General features: G+C 39.1%; 1 protein-coding gene across 1 annotated transcript; it reads right to left on the bottom strand.

Annotated features, from left to right (window-relative positions):
* Positions 1–580: 580 nt before the first annotated feature.
* On the bottom strand, positions 581–1,201 carry LOC119827819 (60S ribosomal protein L17-like). The gene has a single exon (XM_038349729.1). The coding sequence runs from the start codon at positions 1,170–1,172 to the stop codon at positions 618–620; it is 555 nt and encodes a 184-aa protein (XP_038205657.1). The 5' UTR covers positions 1,173–1,201; the 3' UTR covers positions 581–617.
* Positions 1,202–2,722: the final 1,521 nt, after the last annotated feature.

The raw sequence follows: 2,722 nt of genomic DNA, 5'->3' as shown, positions 1-2,722 counted from the left end.
ATCAGTCCGAATTAATAATCCAGATTAATAAAAAGGGCAATGCAAATCAGAGCACTCCTGGGTGACCCTAAAAAAGGCAGGGGCCAGAACACAAGGACACACATAGCAGATCTATCTGCAGGGTCTTAAGTAGCCAATAGGCATGGTCTTGAACAGCCCTAGGGAGGAACTAACTCTTGGTGGGCTTTCTGAGGGGAGGGAGTGCTGTTTGGCTGACTTTCTGAGGGGCCAGGGTCTGGGGAGAGAAGTGGGGCTTCCACCCAATCATTCCAGACTCTTGGTATATGGGTCCCAGGCGCTGGGGTGGAGTTTCCACCAGAACACTGGATGGGTATCCCTTGGACCCTGATTACCTGAATATGCAGATAAAATGGAAAATAGAATCAATCAGGGAAGAGCTGCTAAACCTGATCAGGTAGCGAGAAGAACCATTAGCTCTCCCAAAAATGCTGCTAAAAGTGACAGTCAAACTGAGAAGACTGCAGAGGCAGGGACATTTAAAAGAGTTTTTGTCTGTCTGTGGTTGCTACAGGAGCTCAGTAGGGAGATTTTGATCAGGCTTTTTTTTTTTTTTTTTTTTTTTTTTTACTTTTATCTGCATTTATTTCATGTTGAATTTATTCCCGTGCCATAAGTTTTTGTTTCTTCAGTTTCTTCTGGGATATCTTTTTCTTCTGTGCAACCTCTTCTTCTGGCTTTGGAACAATCTGTTCCTTTTCAGTGAGGATCATCTCGATGTGGCATGGGGAGCTCATGTATGGGTTAATCCGGCCGTGAGCTCTGTAAATTCGTCGGCGCATCTTAGGTGCCTTGTTCACCTGGATGTGCTCAATGACCAGAGAGTCTACATCTAAATCCTTCAGTTCAGCATTGCTCTCTGCATTTTTAAGCATGTGCAGCAAAAATTCCGCACTCTTTTTTGGCCACCGACCCTGTGTCCAGCCCCACTGTTTGGCCTGGGCGCACCTACCGACTCCACCATTGTACCGTCGGAATGGCACACACTGCTTCTTCAAAGTGACATCTTTCAGATACTTGGTGGCTTTTCGTATATGCATACCCTTGATGGCCTGGGCCGTTTCACGGGTGTTCTTAAAGTGAACCTGAAGATTTGATCCTCTCGATTTGCATGATTTTGTAGGGTTTTCTGGGTCAAGAGAGTAGCGAACCATTTTCACGGGTCACCTCTGGCCGCTTACAGGAAGAGGAAGTCGAGATTTTGATCAGGCTTTTCATTCCTCTTCTTTCTTCTTTTTCTTGTTCTTGTTCTTCTCCTAGTTCTTTTTCTTCTTGTTGTTCTCCTCCTCCTGCTCCTCCTTCTTCTTGCTCTTGTTTTTGTTCTGTTCTCATTCTCGTTCTTCTTCTGGCTCTTCTCTCTCTAGTGTGTGTTTTGTTCTCCTTCTCCTCCTTTTCTTTTGTGGTGGCAAAATATACAATTGTGTAACACTTGCAAATGTGCCTGTGACGGAGCTAATTCCACACTCCTCACTCTGATGGCTGTGCCATGTCCTACAGGCAGATAAGTTATGATTCTTTTGATTAATTGCCATGTACTGCAATGAAATGACTCTTCTGATAAAGGTTGAGAGATATATTAATTGACAAGTTTATGATGTTATATGCATTCAAGAATACTTGCCAAATAATATGCACTGTATGTAAGAACAAGGCTCGCTCTGCATTTTAATAAAGATGAGAGAACATTTTCAAGTTTGGTGCACATACAATAGTGCATTAATACATACCATATGGTTTAGACAATAAAAAGAAAATTATACAAAGAAAATATGGAAACAGAATTTAAATGGATACATATAAACTTGTGATAAGATTGCTGCATTCATACTTTTTAAAACTCAAATTTTAAAATTTTCTACTGTTTCTGTCAGCTTGTTTCTCATTTTTATAGATTTTGAAATCTATTTTGCTATGATATTACCCAGTGACTAAGGTCATGACAGTTACAGCTTCATTGTGTGGTTTCCTAGTGTCTTGTATACTATCTCTTCTTATCAAAACTGAAATTTTATAAAGCCATTATTTTTTTTTCTCACAGAAGGCATCATAAGCATGCCATTCTTAATTTATTCTGGAATGAGAAAGGTAAATAGGGATGAGTATGACCACAATATATTGTATGAAAGTATTAAATTATTGTAAATTAGATAGTATTAAAAATAAAACAATTGAGATCAGTTTAAAAATAACTTTTGCCATAAAATAAAAAGGGCAGATCTTGACAGCTATCTAAATCAATACTTAGGCAAAATACCAAAGATTACTTTCTAACTTTGTGCCTAGTTGTAACAGAATTGCTTGAGAACCATAAAAGCAGCTTTCTAGAATTCAGTGCCATGCTAGAGTATTGACCAAAGCTTTTCTGACCTGGAAGTAGCCTAAGACTCTGCTGACATCAGAGCAGAATTTTCATCCCTGTTTTGTTTTCACAGAAGCCCTGGGTAACCCCTTTCCACATTAACACAAGTATTATGTCTTATTTTTGTCTTTTAGTGCATGGAGCATGTCTAACCAGGACACTAAACATATTCTGTGGAAAACTACCAAGTATACACCAGCCTTCATCACTATGGTTATTCTACATTCCAAAAAGAAAGAAAGGAAGAGCCCGTACTGTAATACAGTATGCCTTTTTTTGTCAAATGATTTACATGAATATTTTAAAGTAGAAAAATTGAGAAGACTTTACAACAGTCACCTATTC

This window comes from Arvicola amphibius, chromosome 12, assembly GCF_903992535.2.
Source record: "Arvicola amphibius chromosome 12, mArvAmp1.2, whole genome shotgun sequence".
NCBI classification, from domain to species: domain Eukaryota; kingdom Metazoa; phylum Chordata; class Mammalia; order Rodentia; family Cricetidae; genus Arvicola; species Arvicola amphibius.
The sequence above is the reverse complement of the archived record's forward strand: the minus strand, read 5'-3'. Positions and strand labels throughout refer to the sequence as shown.